The sequence below is a fragment of the Phascolarctos cinereus genome, unplaced genomic scaffold (genome assembly GCF_003287225.1).
Source record: "Phascolarctos cinereus isolate Bilbo 61053 unplaced genomic scaffold, phaCin_HiC Scaffold_7;HRSCAF=346, whole genome shotgun sequence".
NCBI classification, from domain to species: domain Eukaryota; kingdom Metazoa; phylum Chordata; class Mammalia; order Diprotodontia; family Phascolarctidae; genus Phascolarctos; species Phascolarctos cinereus.
This window is the reverse complement of record NW_027556180.1, coordinates 152836004-152853869: the sequence shown is the minus strand read 5'-3', so window position 1 is coordinate 152853869 and position 17866 is coordinate 152836004. Positions and strand designations below refer to the sequence as shown.

Genomic DNA, 17866 nt, shown 5'->3' with positions numbered 1-17866 from the left:
AAGATTTCTTAGAATCATAGGCAGAAACTATTTAGTTTCCCTTTTATATGGGTCTAAATTAAAGAACAGCCAAGTTGATGACTGGCTCACCTTTCTGTACAGAACCTTTTGTACATCTAAGCCCCATGAGGGGTAAGGCAAAGCCAGTTCCTTCATACATCTAGGATTTTAATGTAATCAAAACTATCACTGCTTCCAAAGCAGAGAGAAGGGTTTTATGAATACTAAGGACTTTCCCCTCAATTAAACCACAATGGAAAGTCAACTTAAATAGCAGTTTCACAAGGGAAAAAAAGCATTATAGAGGATAATAAGAATATCAATGTCATTACAAGACTGAAACTATGATAATCTTAGATTCCATGTTAAACTGACAAAAAGCAGGGTGTACTGGACAAAACACAGGAGATCAAGATATAATATGTGGGTTTAATTGCTGTCTCTAAGTACTATCAAACCCCAATAAATTACAGAGTCTGTTCTAAGAAAGAGACAAATGAAATTAAGGTGCATATGTCCACTCTTCAATTTTTCTCAAGCATGGGAGTTCAGTCCAAAACCCGCTGCCCTAAGGGAACCAGTTCTGAACTGGCTCATTTTGGGATTTGGAGTCCAGGGTTATATGCCCTTTGAAGAGTAGGTGTTCCCAAGGGATGCTAACCAACTCTGATTGGTCAAACACTGGGAGGTGAGCTATATTAAAATGAGGGTCTTTGAGTATATGATTTAGGTCACCTAATCCTGGTCAAAGAGACATCAATTTCCATATCATTTGTCTTGACAATAGGGAGGAATTAACATTTTCAAAAACCAGTCCAGGCCACACAATGAGCAAGAATCCACCCATTTAGATTTGATCTAAATTTTACTTCTGAAGAAGAACAGAGGGGAATGGTGAAGCTCTGAGTCTCCAAGATAATGGTTACTAAGAAAAATCACTTTTCACAGTATTTATTGCTGTGACTTGGACGAGTCATCTAACATCTCTGGGTTTCAGAATCACACCTCTCTCTTGGAAACCATCTAATCCAATTCATACAGAAACCAGAATGTCCTTGATTGCATACCTGATCAGCCTTAGACTGGAGACTTCCAGTGAAGTGAGACCTACCTCTCCTTAGCTTCCTCTTCTATAAAGTGAGGGGGCTGGATAGCATGATCTAAGATCTCTAAATCCTATAATCCTGGCAACTTTCTAATACCTAGTCACAGGCAAGAGATAATAGCATGGTAAAGACAGTCTCTGTAACTCTATCTGCCACTCTTAGATTATGAAGATTAGTGTCTTTAGGGAATACATTCTTGAAAGTTGTAATATCTTCTTTCACAAGAAAAGTGTCTTCTTAAATGCTTTAGGGTGAAGAGAAAACAACCCCAAAACATAAGTGTTACTTACTGATTTTATTATATACCAAATGAAGTTATGTTTGGAAAAATATAGACTGCTGGCAACCTTTTACTCAAATGTAAACAGAGTTCTTTACCTATAAAGAATTAAGTGTTAACTACCCTTGGAATATTAAGGCAAATGGGTGTAACTTCTGTGGGGAAAAGCTTTATTATACTGTTCAGAAAATTTATTAATATGTTTGTTATACATAATAAAATGTTTAAATCTAACTAGAGATTGTTTGAACCCAGAATGTCACCCTGACCTCAGTAACTCTCCCGGAATGCTGGAGATGGCTACAAGGGACTTTAGGTTCCCTTAGATCCTGGATCCACCCAAATATTGTTTTGGGTTCCAACACACAGGACTTGTTTTGGATCCACTCTAGCTTGTGTTTTGGGTTCCCTTGTATTTTGGCTTATGGTCAAATTATATTGAATGTTTATATTTAATCATTTCCATCTCAATCTACCTTGCTTTCCAATTGCCTTCTTGGCAAAACTGCTTAACTGTGTACATGTGGTTTGTGTGTGGGTACCCTTCTCTAAATTCTATATAGTGTAAATCTTTCAGAGCTTGGTTGAGAGGGAGCCACACCTCCTTTCTGACCTGCTCTCCTCTGCAAAAATGACCTAATAAATTTCTTTCTAAAACTAGTTCAGATTTTGGAGTTTGTTCTACTGGACAACCCTACCCTTGGGACATTAGGGCAAATGACTCTTGAAGAATTTAAAGAAACTTTTATGGACTATGGAGAGGTTACACAATGGATGGTGTCTTTGTTAAAAATAAATAATTCATTATTTTACCTGGTCAGAAGAGTCAGGTCAGTAAGGTAACTAAAATGGTAACCTCCTAATGACTTTTGGAAGTAACCTCAAATAGTAAAGCATAAGAACATGCAAAATGTATTACTGACAAGAAAATAGAACTTTCCATAACAAATTTCTGCCCTACCCATGAAAAACAAATAAGAAGAAAAAAGTTAACATTAGATTGTGAGTAACCAAAGTACATTTCTCAAAAATGCATTCCAAAAATGTTAATTCAAAACCATGCAGCATCAAAAGGATAAGAGTGAAATACAGCTTTCTTCTACTATACCTTTAAATTTTAATCATGCAGGTATTGATAGGAATTTGAAAGCATATTGAGGTTCTTAAAGTAAACCATCAGTCTATTTACCTGTATAATTCTCTGAGTGCCATCAATGTTGACAGACAATAAAGGTGAAGCCAGGTTCCATTCACTGGTCACATTTAGTTTCGACCCATCAACTTCCACCTGTTGTGACACCAAATAAGACTGTTACCATGAAGACAGAGAGAAAACTGATCTCAAGTTCATTGCTGCATACAAAGCAGTAGCCATTTTAAACAGATGGCTCCCAAACAACCTGTCATGTTTACTGCTCCTGCCATAAAAGACAGGGTCCAACAACACAGTCTTCCAAGCCATCTCTGGGGAGAGGTGAAGGACCTGTGAACAGCTGCCTCTGGGTACTGAGGTTTCAAGTGATTTTCAGTAAGTAACAAACAGCCATCCAACTTTTAAACCTATCTGGACATGCTACATTTACTGCAATTAGACAAGTAATGCATATAAATTCCAGTGACACTTTGCAACCCACGCAACAGGGCTTGCATATAATATCCTCTCCAAGGACCAAGGAAGAACTTTTTCTATGTTAATTTTAATGAAAGGCTCTGCACTGTTATCTTAATTAACAGAGGCTGTAATTAAGCAACATTCTTTAGTGTTCCATCTCAAAGTCTAGTCAAACTTTGCAAAGTTCTGTCATATTTTTTCTCAATCTCAAATGACTAATTTCAGAACTGCATGTCAACTCCAAGAAGATGATTAAGAAAAAAATAACAAACATCATCTGTTTCTTAAGCTATTAGATATGATTTCCGGTAGAAAATAATTAAATTCCAAATAACATTAAGGTTACTGAAAGGAAGCAAAATTAATAAAGGCTGGTTTAAAATTAAAATCAAGCAAAATAATGCTTTGAATTCACGTAATTTTTCCTTTTCAAGTAAAGTAACTTCACTGGTATTTTCTCTTTAACAGAGGAAGCAGCCAAATACTTAAATTACCATCTCCATTTCACACATATAGACTACCCCAAGAATAACTAGTTTTATAAATTTATCTAGGTTTAAAAAAAAAAGTGGTAGAGCCAGAATTATCGACTATTGGCTGTCCTGGATTTCACTTCTAAATAAATCACAATGATTATCTTAAACAATTTTTATTCCATGCTAAAATACAGCGACATCATAGGACCTTAATATAGTGAGCTAGTAGAGATGTCACAGGTCATCTGATTCAAGTCCCTTCATTTCACAGATTAGAAAATTGGGATCCAGAGAGGTGAAGACATCCATGGTCCCACAAATAGTCAAGTGGCAGAGCTAGAATTTTAATTCAAGTCCTTTACTTCAAAATACACCAATTATGCCAATACACCCACCCATAAAAACAATCCTATTCCAAGAACAATTCAGTTAATAATTTTGCTACTTTGATGATATCATCAATTTTGGTACTTGTTCAACCCATATAGATCTTCTGATACTATTCAATTTTTTTTTTGTTGCACATAATAACTTTAGCATACATGAAAAAAGACTAAAAGGGCCAAAGGATGAAGTTATCTAAATACTGAAAACTACTGACATAATTATACCATAATTACCTAAGAGCAAGTAAGTTTTTTAAATTAAAATTCTTTTTAAAATACCTTGTAAAACCCATTTCCCCCCCAAGAAAACTGAAATTCTTTGTGATTCCAAATCAATGCTTTCTTTGAATGTTCTTCAGTTCACTGAGAGCTTTATTCTAATTATTAAACAAAGAAAAGCATAGCTATCACTTTATTTTTATTTTAACCTATCAATCAAAAAGCACTTATTAAAATACCTACTATGGTAAGAGCTAGAGAGGCACAAAGTTTAGATAAGACAATCTTTACCCTTATGAAATTTAAAGTCTAGCAAAAGGGATATGACACGCAGAAAAAAGTGAAAAATAAATTAGAGAAGTGCAAAGTGTGAAGGGAAGAGGAAGGGGAAGTGGGAGGGGAGGGAAAAAGAGAAGGGGAGGGCAGGGCAGGACAGATACATGGTGCAGATATTTTTGATTCAATTGTAATACCTGTTATCTGTTGGGTACTCTGACAGCTGAGCTTAATCTTAAAAGTTTCCCTCTTGGGGAAAAATATTTCCAACCTTTACTGTTTTACATACTAAAACATTCAAATTATTTTTTTAAATGTAGTGAGATAAAATAAAAAAAGGACATGGGATAAGAGGATTCTCTCTCATATTTGAATTTTTTAAACGGCTACCTAGAATTTAAAATAGTCAAATTTTGTGTTAATCTTATTTGTTTCAATTATACTAGCATCATCTTGATAAGATCTAAGTCACTAAAGCAATATGCTTTGTATAAAATCAGCACTCAATGCGTGATAAAACCAGTTAAAACTAGCAAACCATTATACTAAAAGGAAAGCATGAGTAATTAATCAATTTGAAATAAAGTTAATTTTCAAAAGAAATTCCCCTATCTTTAAATTATGGCTAATATGACTCATTTCTAGAGTTCACAAACAAATATTTTCTTGAGAAGGGGGACAGATAATTCAGAATAATCTGTAACAGGTTCTTTTAGCCTATGGATTCCAATGTACATGACACAAATATTTTATCAACACATCCTAGGGCTGATAAGAATTAAATAAATAGCTAAGGTACATTAGGTAGAATCTAAGAATTGTTCCAATTTGCATTTCTTTAATTTATTAGTGATTTGAAACATTATTTAAATTATAACCCTATTATTTACCTGAAACAACTTTCTTCAAGTTCACTAATGTTCTAATTACCAAATCCTATGGCCTTTTCTCCTTTTCCATTCTTTTTGATCTCTTTTCAGCATCTGATACTTTTAATCATTCTTTCCTCTTAGATACTCCCCTATGCGGTTTTCATCATTACACAGCTCTCTCTTAGATCTCCATTTCTAACTGCTCTTTCTCAGTCTCCTTTACTGGAGACCACCTCTAGCTACCAGTGTGTCCCAAGGCTCTGTCCTGGGCCTCTTCCTTCTTCAATCTCTAGACAAAAGGATTTGTTCTGTGAAGTTTGGATTCAGTCAAAGGGCCACACTCATGTGGCCTCGCCGCAGGTTCCCCAACCTGGCTCTAGACCATGTCTCTAAATAATTTCATCAGTTCCCATGGATTCAATTAACACTCCTAGGTGACTTCCAGATCTTTATATGAAACTTTAATTTCTCTCCTAAATTCTTGTCTAGAATCACTAACTGCTTGGTGAATATTTTCCATTGTATGCCTCAAAGGCATCTCAAACTTAATGTCCAATCCATCCTCTGCATAGCTGCCAAATTCCTAAAGTACAATTATCAAGTATTTCCCCTTCACAATCTGGTTTTCGCCTACTTTTCTAGGGTTACAGAATATGATTCCTTTTCACAGACTCTTAAATTTCAGCCAAACTTACCTATTTGCTGTTCCTCAAATATGCATTCCATCTCCCATCTCTCCACCCAGGCATACACAATTCCTTATTTCCTAAAATATTCTCCCTGCTAGCCTGCACTTCTTAGAATTTCTGGCTACTTTCAAGATTCAGTTCAAGTACCATTTGCTCAAGTACCATTGATGGTCCTTCCTGATCCTCCCAGCTGTTAGTGCCCTCACTGCCTTAATTTAACTTTGTGTTTATTTTGCATATATTTTGTATTTATTTTTCTGTACATTTGTTGTTGTTGATGTTGTTTTCAAACAAAACACTGTTGTTGTTGTTGGTTTTCTTGTTGTTTTTTTCCACAGCAGAGAGTGTAGGGAATGTTTTTGTTTATCTTTGGATCCTAGCATCTGGTACAGTGACTTGTGCAGAGTAGGAACTTAATATGTACTTGTTGAATAAATCCAATATGGAACTGGGTAGTTTTCTGTTAGTCACACTTTCAGCTGCTTTGCCCTGATGTGTTTTTGTTTCTGAATTTGTATATTCTTTCCATATAAATAAATGCCAAAAACCCCTCAACTGTTGGGGACCAAAATGGGAGGCAGAAAGAAGCATGAAGGGAAACAGGATACCAAAGGAGTATATGATCACAGAAGAAGAGAGGAGAAACTGATTAGGAATTAGATGCAAATTTCTAATCTCAGGGAGTCAAACTGGCTCAGATTAAGTCAGAGGAGTCAATGTATTAAATTGGGGTTCACTGATTGGCAAATTTAGAAATTAATAAAATGTGAAAGTAAAATGTCCTTGGGTTCAAGGACAACTTTTCTAAGGTCAGTTCCATGGAGAGGCTAAATTAATTTGTTGTACAGAGCCTGCATGTTGCCTCCCCCATTAAACTATGAGCTCACTGAAACCAGGGACTGTCTTTTGCCTTTCTTTGTATCCCAAGAGCTAATTATTAGCACAGTGTATCATACAGAGCAGGCGCTTAATAAGTATTTACTGACTTGAAAACAACACTAAAAGGCAATAGAACAAAACAGATTAATGGCAACAGCCAATCCTAGTCCTAGAAAACAGGTGATAAAACACATTTCATTCCTCTTGTTAAAGAAAGAGGGGTCCCACAGGTGTGGAAGTAAAATTACATTATCAGACATTACTTTCATGGACATTTTGCTTAACTGTTTTTCTTTGCTATAAGGGAAAGTTCAGAGAGAGAGAGAGACAGACAGAGAAAGAGAGAAAGAGAGAGAGAGAGAGAGAAGAGAGAGAGAGAGAGAGAGAGAGAGAGAGAGAGAGAGAGAGAGTGTGTGTGTGTGTGTGTGTGTTTGTAAGGGTGTGTTTTACTGGGAAATGACTATGATGTAAAAAACAAAAGCCATTACACACAAAAAAAAATCCAGGAAGTTCAAGAGCTTCTGGGCAGCATGTGAATTTAAGTCCTCCCACCCCCCAAAAAATGTTTTTCTAGCAAAACAATGAATATCAAGAACGTGTATGATCTTGCACAGGTTATTTGGGCTTTCTGGTCCTTAGGTACCTAATCTGTAGGGCGGGAGGAAGGAATCTGAGGCCTTTTGAGATTTTTTTTTTCCCTAGCTCTACATGTATGATTCCATGGAGTGATGATTTTTCTTTATGAAGTGTGGAGACAGGCTATGTTGAAACATGATCTCTTCCCCCCACATTTCTACTGAATCCCTGGAGCCAAATCATGGAATTTATGCTTTTGTAGGGCCCTTTGGGTGATCTAATCTGACCTTCTGATTTTTCTGACGTGGAGGCTAAAGTCCCGGGAAAAGGGGGTTATAGAACTTAGGCAGCAGAGGTAGCTAGGTAAAGCAGTGGACAGAGCTTTGAATTTAGAGTCAAGAAAAGTGAGTTACAGTTTAGCCTCAAACACTTACTAGATATGTGACCCTCAGTAAGACCTCTCTCAGCCTCAGTGTCCTGACCTATAAAATGGAATAACAGTACCTACCTACAAAGGGTTGTTGTTTGGATAAAATAAGATAATATTTGTAAAGCACTACATAAATATTAGGTAGTGGTTGTGTGCTAGTGGTAGGAATACTGGTAGGAATATTAGTAGCAGCAGTAAATTGAGCTAGGATTAGAATCCAAATGCTCTGACTTCAAAGTCAGGGTTCTTTCCACCACAGTATGAAGACCCCTTGCACCAAGAAGAAACACTTTCTTTTTCTTTATAGTCTTTACATGGAGCTTTCTCTTTCGGGAATTTTCTTACTGATATTGACATATATTAATTTGATAAGAAAAAACTCGAATTAAGGTGTCTTCCCCCTTCATTAGAACTGTCTGCTTTCTAAAGCTCTTTGTTTTGCAGAATTCACTCATTCCAATATTGTTAGACTGTGTAATATTGCTGAACCTCTTATCTTTTCCTGATTAAGTCTGAACATTGCTATAATTGTGATTCTTGATCATTAAAGGAGGTTTATTTTGATTACATTAAAAAAAAGTAGACTAATCTGTAGATGGTTTTGCGTGCCAGGCTAAGGAGTTTTTCTTCTAATCGACAGGTAATGGGGAACCACTTCTCTCATAATGACTTTAAGATAATAATAACAACTGTAATTAAGTTTTATACAAATTTGCCTTATAGTTCTGTGAGGTAGATATTATAAATATTATTACCATTTCACAAAAGAGGAAACAGGCTCAGAAAGATTAGGTCACAAAGTTTCTAAGTGTCAGAGCTAGGATAAGAACTTAGGTGCCTCCATTTGAAGTCCACATCTTTTTCCACTACACCACTGGCATGTGACTACAGCCCTTTTCTTTGAACTCTGCATATGCTGTAGCTCAGACCTCCTCTTCAATGATGACCTTTGAGTACCTTAACCTTAATTTTAGATTATCACCGCCAAAGTATAGAATCTCAAAGTTATAAAAGGCCACCAATTCCAATGCACAACTGAAGAAGAATCACAATATAATATAATTTTTTTAAAAAACCAAGCATCTAGTCTATACTCTCAAAGATCTTATGTTCTATTGGGGTTTATAATACGTAAACAAGATAAGTATATACACAGTAATTTGAGGAGGGAGACAGCACTAGCAAATAAAGAGATCAAGAAAGCTTTTTTAGAGATATAATATGAACCAAGCCTTGAAAAAGCCAGGTGTTTGGAGATGCAAACGTGAGAAGGGAATACATTCTAGGCATGAAGAACAGCCTGTCCAAAAGCAAAGAGATGGGAAATGGAGTACTAAGTGTGGGCAAGAGCAAGTATGCTGGTTTGGCTGACAAGCTGGCATGCAACCTTTATTTAAAGAGCTTTAGTGAGAGGAAAAAACTATCTATCATGGCAGCCAATTCCATTTTTAGACACATATAATTGGTAGGAAATTTTCCTTCTATGAATGAAAAAATAAATGGTGGAAGAAAGAACGAAGGAAGAAAGGAAGGATAGATTTATTAAGCACTTACTTTGTGTAAAGCACTGGACTAATTATTGAGGATATGAATAGAAAAGTTAAGACAGTCTTTTTTTTTATCAAGGAGCTCACATTCTGATGGGGGAGATAATATTAATGGAAGGCTTCAGCTTAAACTGAGATGAAAATAGTCCTGCAAAGCAGATGGTAATATCTTTTTTTAAAATGTCATTTCTACTGATAAAATCCTATTAGTTCCTGATGTTGAAACATTTAACAGGCCAAGGATTTTGGTGACAATAACTTTCTCTTCTGGATCTTCCATAGCTGATACCAGGCTTTATCTCCACAGGGGTTGAAAGCATTGCTATTCTCAAGGCTTTTAGGTTCAGAGTCCTGAGTTATCACCATCAGGGTCTGAGGAGAGACAGGAGTCAAGGTGGTGGTGCTTTCACTTCCTTTTATCTCCCCCCAAAGGGGATCTTGCTGCTTGAGCAAAGCTGGCTTGCTGGATCTGTATGTATCAACTGGCTAGCAGTTGGTGGGCAAAGCTGGCCCCCTTTCCACAATAGCTGCTTCCTCAGAAAATGGCTGCAAGGGGTATGCTCAAAGCAGGACTGATGATCTGGAGGGTGCTGCCCTGCCTAAAGCTTTTGTACCTATCTGCCGGTTGGTGGCAGTTGGTTAGCCAAAATTTCTCTATCTATGACTTCCTACTATTTCTCTGAATTCTTTCCTTCAAAAAATTGATACCTATCATGTATCTCTTAAAGCTTTTCTTCACCAAATTAAAGATCCTTAGTGCCTTTAAAAGACAATTTCCTTTAAAACAGGGCATGTGATTTCACTGGATAAGGGGCCTCTTGTGCTAATATAGAATGACACTGGCTCTGCAAGTTAGTCTTAGACAGTTGCCACAGGCAGTGAGTGTAAATGGCCATTATAAATGGGTCTATAACTAAATAGAAAAGATAAAACCACTGGTTAAAAAACATCAATGACAAGTTCTGAAATGATCCAACCATTTTGGAGAGCAATTTGGAATTGAGCCCAAAGGGTTATAAAAATGTGCATACCCTTTGACCCAGCAATAGCACTTCTAGGGCTATATTCCAAAGATGTCATAAAAAATGGGAAAAGGACCCACACATACAAAAACATTTATAGCAGCTCTTTTTGTGGTGACAAAGAATTGGAAATTGAAAGGATGCCCATCAACTGGGGAATGGCTGAACAAGTTGTGGTATAACAATGTAATGGAATACTATTGTGCTATATAAGAAATGATGAGCAGGCAGACTTCAGAAAAACCTGGAAAGACTCGTATGTTCTGATGCTGAGTGAAGTGAGCAGAACCAGGAGAACATTGTACACAGTAACAGCCACATTATGCAATGACTAACATTGATAGACTTAACCCTTCTCAGCAATACAAGGATCTGAGACATCTCCAAGGGCCTCATGTTATCCACATCCAAAGAAAGAACTATGGAGTTTGAATACAGATCGAAGCATACTGTTTGCTATTTTTTTTTCTTCTGTTCTGTTTTGCTTCCTCTTTTAGGTGGCTCCTGCTATTGGTTCTAATTATTACTTACAACATCACTGACGTGAAAATGTTTAATAGGTATGTATATGTATAGCCTGTATCAGATTGCACATCATTTTGGGGAGGGAGGTGGGAAGAGAAGGGAGAAAAATTTAAAACTCAAAAGCTTATGGAAGTGATGGATTACAAATCAAAATAAATTAATTTTTAAAAATTCAGCCACAACCATAATACACTTTTATAGTTTATGCTATGACAAATAAATCAAGTGACCACTGAGTTTACCAACTCTCCCATTTGGAATCACTGCATCTGGATAATGGGAAATCTATATTTTGTTTGAGTTGAGCTTTTATGACAATTGGATTCTGTGGAAATGGAACTAATGAAAATGCATTTGCTCTTTTAGCAAATTTGACTGAATGCTATCTCAACGTCTTGTGATACTGCATAACTTTCTTTCTCTGTACTCCTCTACTTCTGTCTGTCTTCCCCTTCCCTGCCATATTAGTTTGCTATTTCTACATACCTCTCCAGGATTTCAGAAATTCAGCATTTAGGCATAGTAGTTAGGAGTTGATAAACAATTACTCTCAGTCATCCTACAGAGCAGGCTAATGTAACAGAATTCAAGGTAATCTTAGTGGATACTGTTTCTTCAGAGAGACCTGATGGATATGCTCAAAGTTGATCCAAATGATGCCACATAATACCAAATTCTCAATGACTCGAGAACTATGACCAAGAAATTGCATTACTATCTTAAAACATTATCATGAGAAGGAAACACCGGTTGTTGCTGACTATATTATGCTTAAACAACCCCTCAATAAACACATTAGTGGAAACACTCAGGCATTATAAATTTACAAAGCCAAGCTGATAAGAGAGGTCTGACCATCATTTATCACTTAAATAGTAATTAAATGCACAATCTTGCCTTTAAATGGAATTGGAGGCCTCTCTCAGCTATATTTGCTTCTGAATTTATCCTATGTCTAAACATGTTGATTTACACTGTCATTTTCTCATTAAATAATCTATCCTTGCCCAGAAATAGATCAAGAGAAGGTCTTAATAGCTTCAATATAAAAAAAAAATCAAGTCAATTGTCAGTCATTTGTATCAATGGAGAATAATTATACAGACAATGAAGAGTCGATTGATTAAAAAAAAAGGCCTTCCTAGCTTTAATAGGAAGCTGATGGAAAATGCAGAAAGAAAAGCATGATTCTAAGGCCATAATTGGTAGATAAGGCAAACTGGAATGGTTCTGGATAATATCTAGCAAAAGAATGAATACTAACTCCAAAGCAAAAGTCACTAGGATTATAGAAAAAGGAAAGTCTACATTCCAAGGATGATTTACCATGCATAAATTTGGACTTCAAAAATTTTGTTAGGAACCCCTAAAATATCATCACTGTTGTAACTATATTTCTAAAGAATTAATAGCACTCTTTTTTTTTTGCCTTTTTGGTGAGGCAATCAGGGTTAAGTGACTTGCCCAGCATCACACAGCTAGTAAGTGTCATGTGTCTGAGGCCACTTGAACTCAGGTCCCTCCTGACTTCAAGGCTTGAGCTCTATCCACTGTGCCACCTCGCTGCCCCAACAGCACTCTTAAGAAGCTCACTCTCAAAACATAAAAAGAGGATATAGGGAGGAATATGATCAGGTGTTATTCAACTAAAGTACAGAGAAATGCACTATGGTACCTGGACTTCTATGGCAGAGTTAAGAACAAGTTTCTTATCTTTTAAGCCAGACCTTTATCTATCAGGCAAAATAACATCTCTACATCATCGTTTGCAAAAGTGGGGGAGATGGGAAGGAAATAAAGTTAACAAGGAAGTGACAAAAAAGAATTGTACTCCTATTTTACAGTAAAACACAAAGTAATATGTCTACATTATCTATTAAAATCTCTAATAGAAAGATATACTTACTGTTATTACATAATCAATTACTAATTGTATGCTAGTAAAATATTAAAGTAACAGGACTAAGGATGTCTTGGGCAATAATTAATTTCAAACTGTCCTAAATAATAAACAACTTTTTGATAGTATAATTGAAAACTATTTTAGTTGTAGCTAATTCATAATAAAATAGTGAATGCAGAGTTCATTTATATAATAGTTTAAAACAATATTTCTTTCCTATCCAGAGAATATTTCCTCCCACGAACTAATAGGAACTATAATTTTATATTCCTCAAAACCATTTAACTGAATTTTGGTAAAAACGATGCTGATGAGGAAACTCTTCCATGAGTTGTTTGGAACATTCTATTTTCCTACCTACGCAATCACAAGGGAAAAAGTAGAAAGCACACCCTGAAATAATTTGGCATTAGAGAGACATTACCTACATCCTTTAATATTAAAAAAAAAACTCATTTCCTCAGCTATCTCATGATATAGTCAGAATATTTTAACTAACCACTGCATCAGTCACTTGCCAAACATCCTCTTTATTTTAATCACTTAAAGATATGCAACCCTTTAGGCAAATATAAGATATATATCTTTTACCCAAATTAAGTAAAATAGGTCTTACAAATACCAAGTATTGCTCCTTTTGTACATGAAGAGTTTGGCTGCTGAAAGAGACAGAAAGAGAATGTATGTGTATGGAAAAATGACAAAAATCCACTTGCGATGTGAATAGTTTCACAGATAAAATATGAAGAGATACATATACGGTTGTAAGGACTAGATAAAGACCTGACCTTCAGATAAAAGTACTGAGACAATCTGTTTCAAGGCAGAGCAATGACAGCAGTATCTATGGATTGAGGGAATTATGACCTATTAGTTCATCTGTATGAGACTATTTTTTTTTAGTGTTTTGAAGATTACAACATACACAATTATAAATCAAATAACTGCCTAGGGTCTATGGAAAGATTATATGAGGATTTCTGGGTTCATAGCTGACAGAAAGATGGATTTTACTGCTTATAGTAAAGAGCTGCCTGATAATCAGGAAGCTCTGATTTGAGGCCTTAAAGAAGCCAACTAGAAGAGAATAAATGAGAAGAAATATAGAACAAGATAGAAGAAGGTGAGTTAGCTGAGCACAGAAATCATAGGAAGCAGGGACAGGTGACATAGAAGTCTTTCTGATCAGATAAATAAATGACTCTTCAACTGCTTCACTGGGTTTTGCTGATTTAGAAGTATTCCTTTGCTAATGGGCTGGAGGAAAGCTGGATCTTAGAGGTTGAGAGCTGAATCTTGCTGCTTTATGAAGAGTGATGAGGGCTATTTTTCCCTGATACCACCTCAAATGAGAAAAGAGAAACCTTGAAGGTGCCTTTTTGCCCTCTACTGCTCTCTCTGGAAAAAAACAAGACAAAACACAAGACATTGCATATGTTTTGTTGTAAGCTGAATTATGCTATGAGAAGAAGCTTGGAGCTACGTAGATAGAATAGAATACCCTGCTCTTTGCAGACTGGAAGAACCCACAAGTTCTCCAGCTTAAGGGAACTGCTTGAAATGAAGCAGCACTATACTTTTTTCTTAGCATCCAGGTGGAGGCAGCTGTGAGCTAAGAAAGCTTATAACTGCATCACAGGTTCTAGAACAGAAGAGGATTGATGCTGTCCAAGAAGAGAATAATTAAGACCAGAAGGAGGGCTGCTAGCAGAGAAGGGGCTTTGTGAAGTACAGATTATTCTTAAAGGATGATAGCCATGAAAGTCTGCAGTAAACCAGAATGATGAGTTGTCTCAGTCATGTACCTCCCTGCTACGTTTATTTTGAATGTGAGCTCCTTCTGCCTCATGAACATTGTACATATTGGTGGAAGGCTGTGACTCAGTTTTCTGGATGGACTATTATACTGTAATAATATCTGTTTTGGTCTTCTATTGAGTAACTGTAATATCCTATTTTTGCTGATTTTGTCATCTACTGATTAAATGTTATGATTATTCCTGGGTTTTTTCTGTCTTCTGGTGAGTAATATTATAATTGTTGTTATTATTATTTCTTTTGCCTTATTGTTTAGTAACTATTTCAGATTTGAGAGTTAACAGCAATTGATCTTGCATAAATTGGAAGTATAATGGTAGAGATTTAGGAGCTACAGGCCAAGAAGTAGGAGTTCATCCCTCTCAAACCAGGGTTACCTCTAAGATCTTAAGAAAAGAAGATTTTAAATTTTAGTCACAATAGTGGGACCAACCAAACTATGCCCCAGGTTACATGTAACATATCAATGATGAGAATATTTCAAAATAATAACAATATACTATTAACAACTAGCATTTACATAGCACCAACTAGTTACCACACCCTGTACTAAGCATTTTATAAATATTATTTCATTTTAACAACCCTGTGAGGTAGGTGCTATTATTATCCCCACTTTATAGATGATGAAACTGAGGTAAACAGGAGTTAAGTGACTTGCCCAGGGTCATACAGATAGCAAGTGACTAAGGCTGGATGTGAGGTCACATCTGTCTGACTCCAGGCAGAAATGTTCTATCCACTGTGTCACCTAGCTACCCTTAATGTATGCATGTGTGTATGTCTAAAATAATAATAAAAATGATAATAATATCAAAAATGGTTCTGAAAATAATGAAGTTATGAGGAAACAGGAAATGCAGCAAGATGTTTTTAGCATAATACAATACAAGGATCTCCTGCTTGCAAAGAAAAAACTACAAATATTAGTATGATGGAAAGTCAAGTCACTAAAGATACTTCTTTTCTTTCCTTATTTAAAAAAATTTTTTTGTTTATTTTTTAAAATTTATTTCATTAATTTATTTTGATTTATCATCAATTACTTCCATATGCTTTTGAGTTTAAAATTTTTCTCCCCCTTCCTCCCTACCACCCTCCCCAAGATGGTGCACAATCTGATATAAGTTATACATTTACATTCCTGTTAAACATATTTTCACATTAGTGAAGTTGTAAGTAAAAATTAAAACCAATAGGAGGAACCATCAGAAAGAGGAAACATAACTCAACAGAAGAGAAAAAAAAAGATAGCGATTCAGCTTTCACAGTTATGTTTACTACCTCTTTTTCTCCATTCTTTTCCCCTCCTGTTTATGCTTTTCTTTCTCCTTTCTCCTTTCCCTTCCACACTAGTGTTTTGCTTTTGACCACCCCCTCCTTCAGTTTCTCCTTTCTTCTATTATCCCTTTCCCTTTTTTTTCCCCTTTGCCCTTACTGCTTCTTCCCTCCCTTCTATCCTCCCTCCCTTTTCTTTCCCCTTTTCCCTCCTACTGCCTATAGGGCAAGTTAGATTTCTATACCTAACTGATTATGTTATTCCCTTCTTGAGCCAAATCTGATGAGAGTAAGGTTCAAACAATGCTCACCCCCCTCCCTTCTTTCCCTTTGCTGTAACAGGATTTTCTGTATTTTCCCGTAATGTAATTTACCTGTTTGCCTCCTCCTCTCTCAGTACATTTTCTAAGATCAGACTAATCCACTTACTTGGATCCATTTAACCCACTTGATTACATTTTTTTTTATCATTACATCAAAGTCACCTAATATCCACCCACTTTATGTATACTCCTTTAACATGGTGTAATAACAATGCAGTTCTCAAGAGTTGCAAGTGTCATCTTCCCTTGTAGCGACATAAACAGTCCACCCTTATCAACAACATTTTGTATCTTTCTGTCCCATTTACCTTTTTATGTCTTTCTTGAGTCTTATACTCGAAGGTCAAATTTTTTGTTGAGCTCTGGTCTTTTTATCAGGAAGGCTTGGAAGCCCCCTATTTTGTTGAATATTCATCTCCTCCCTTGAAAAATCATGCTCATTTTTGCTGGGTAGTTGATCCTTGGCTGCAATCCAAGCTCCTTTGCCTTATGGAATATCATGTTCCATGCCCTGCAGTCTTTTAATGTAGAAGCTGCAAGGTCCTGTGTAATCCTGACTGTGGTTCCATGATATTTAAATTGTTTCTTTCTGGCTGCTTGAAGCACCTTCTCTTTCATCTGGTAATTTTGGAATTTTGCTATTTTATTCCTTGGTGTTGTCAATTTGGGATCTCAGGTGGTGAGCAGTCTATTCTTCCTATGGTTATTTTACCTTCTGGTTCTAGGACTTTCGGGCAGTTTTCCTTTATGATTTCCTGAAATACAGGCTCTTTTTTTCATCATGATTTTCAGGTAGTCCAATGATTTTTAAATTGTCTCTCCTGGATCGATTTTCCAGGTTGGTTGTTTTACCAATGAGGTATTTTACGTTTTCATCTATTTTTTCATTTTTTTTTGTTTCTGTTTGACTGATTCTTGCTCTCTCATAGAGTCATTAGTTCCCATTTGTCCAATTCTAGTTTTTAACAGATTGTTTTCTTCTGTTAGTTTTTGTACTTCCTTCTTCAATTGGTCAATTGTATTTTTAAGGGATTTGCTTTCTTCAGTTTGCCAATTGTGTTTTTTAGGGACTTGTTTTCTTTGGTGTACTTTTTTTCCAATTGGCCAATTGTATTTTTTAAGGACTCTTCTACCTCTCTCATTAGACTTTTAAAATCCTTCTTGAGCTCTTCTAAGAAGGCTTTTTGGGCTTCAGACCAGTTCATACTCCCTTTTGATGTTGCAGATGTGGGTTTGTTGACAATGTTGTCCTGTTCAGAATTTCTGTCTTGATCTTCACTCTTCTCATAATATGTATATATGGTATGTTTCTTTTTACTCACGGTTTCTTTATTCCTTGGCCTTTAAAGAGATTGAGCTCTCCTGCTGGGGAACAGAGGGCACTGACCCAAGCTTCTTGTGTTGGGAGCCTAGGTCTTGGTCACTGGCTTTGTGTGCTGGGACCTCTTATGTTGGCAATTGGAGGCTGTAGGGTGTTCTGGCAGCTTACCTCGTGTTGGGCTGGAATCAGCAAGGCTGGAACTTTCAGGCAGTTCTAGGTTGCCTGCTTTTCCTCTCCTTTAGCTTTCTTGAGCTCCTTTTAGATGGGTGCTACAGGGTGTTTATCTGCCGGGGGCCCCTTGCAATGCTGCCTCTGTCGTTTCTGCTAA

At 36.3% G+C, this 17866-nt stretch overlaps 1 protein-coding gene across 3 annotated transcripts in view; it reads right to left on the bottom strand.

Annotated features, from left to right (window-relative positions):
- The window catches only part of PCCA (propionyl-CoA carboxylase subunit alpha), a 484900-nt gene that overhangs the window by 104433 nt on the left and 362601 nt on the right, over window positions 1–17866 (bottom strand). For all 3 annotated transcript variants that reach the window (XM_020964021.2, XM_020964019.2, XM_078147299.1), the window contains one exon: window positions 2576–2674. In XM_020964021.2, coding sequence (XP_020819680.1) covers window positions 2576–2674 — 99 coding nt within the window. The remainder of the gene's footprint in view (window positions 1–2575; window positions 2675–17866) is intronic.